We start from the raw sequence: 943 nt of genomic DNA on the forward strand, positions 1-943 counted from the left end.
TATGTATGTATGTATGTATGTATGTATGTATGTATGTATGTATGTATGTATGTATGTATGTATGTATGTATGTATGTATGTATGTATGTATGTATGTATGTATGTATGTATGTATGTATGTATGTATGTATGTATGTATGTATGTATGTATGTATGTATGTATGTATGTATGTATGTATGTATGTATGTATGTATGTATGTATGTATGTATGTATGTATGTATGTATGTATGTATGTATGTATGTATGTATGTATGTATGTATGTATGTATGTATGTATGTATGTATGTATGTATGTATGTATGTATGTATGTATGTATGTATGTATGTATGTATGTATGTATGTATGTATGTATGTATGTATGTATGTATGTATGTATGTATGTATGTATGTATGTATGTATGTATGTATGTATGTATGTATGTATGTATGTATGTATGTATGTATGTATGTATGTATGTATGTATGTATGTATGTATGTATGTATGTATGTATGTATGTATGTATGTATGTATGTATGTATGTATGTATGTATGTATGTATGTATGTATGTATGTATGTATGTATGTATGTATGTATGTATGTATGTATGTATGTTTTTCAAACTAGTTTTTTCTATTTTTCCTGTTTTTCATTTAGAAATCCCAAAAGTCTGTTACAAATATATATTTTTGCATAACACTAAAATTGAAATTTAAAAAATATTCAAAACAACAATTGTGTAAGTTACAACACTAAAATGTCTTCAAATGGAGATTACAAAAATATTTCTTTTCTTACAAACACCCAACAAAATGAAAATCACATTGAAAATCGTTTGACTGTAGCAGAATATAATTCTCACTTCCTCCAACGCACAACCATTCAACACCGAATGTCAGCAAAATCCAAAATTATCTGCAACAATTTTCTAAAAAAAACTAGATGATGGTGTAAACCATGA

At 25.9% G+C, this 943-nt stretch overlaps 1 protein-coding gene across 2 annotated transcripts in view; it reads right to left on the reverse strand.

Moving 5' to 3' along the window:
* Positions 1–651: 651 nt before the first annotated feature.
* Positions 652–943, reverse strand: part of LOC149880091 (uncharacterized) — a 9,000-nt gene continuing 8,708 nt past the window's right edge. For both annotated transcript variants that reach the window (XM_090070828.1, XM_090070829.1), the window contains exon 5: positions 652–943. This exon is cut by the window's right edge and continues 103 nt beyond it. In XM_090070828.1, the coding sequence (XP_089926954.1) occupies positions 921–943 (23 nt within the window). In that variant the 3' untranslated portion in view covers positions 652–920.

Source organism: Hydra viridissima, unplaced genomic scaffold (genome assembly GCF_058129835.1).
Source record: "Hydra viridissima isolate aposymbiotic clone 2 unplaced genomic scaffold, HvirCarnegie_v1 scaffold_13, whole genome shotgun sequence".
In the NCBI taxonomy this organism is placed as follows: Eukaryota; Metazoa; Cnidaria; class Hydrozoa; order Anthoathecata; family Hydridae; genus Hydra; species Hydra viridissima.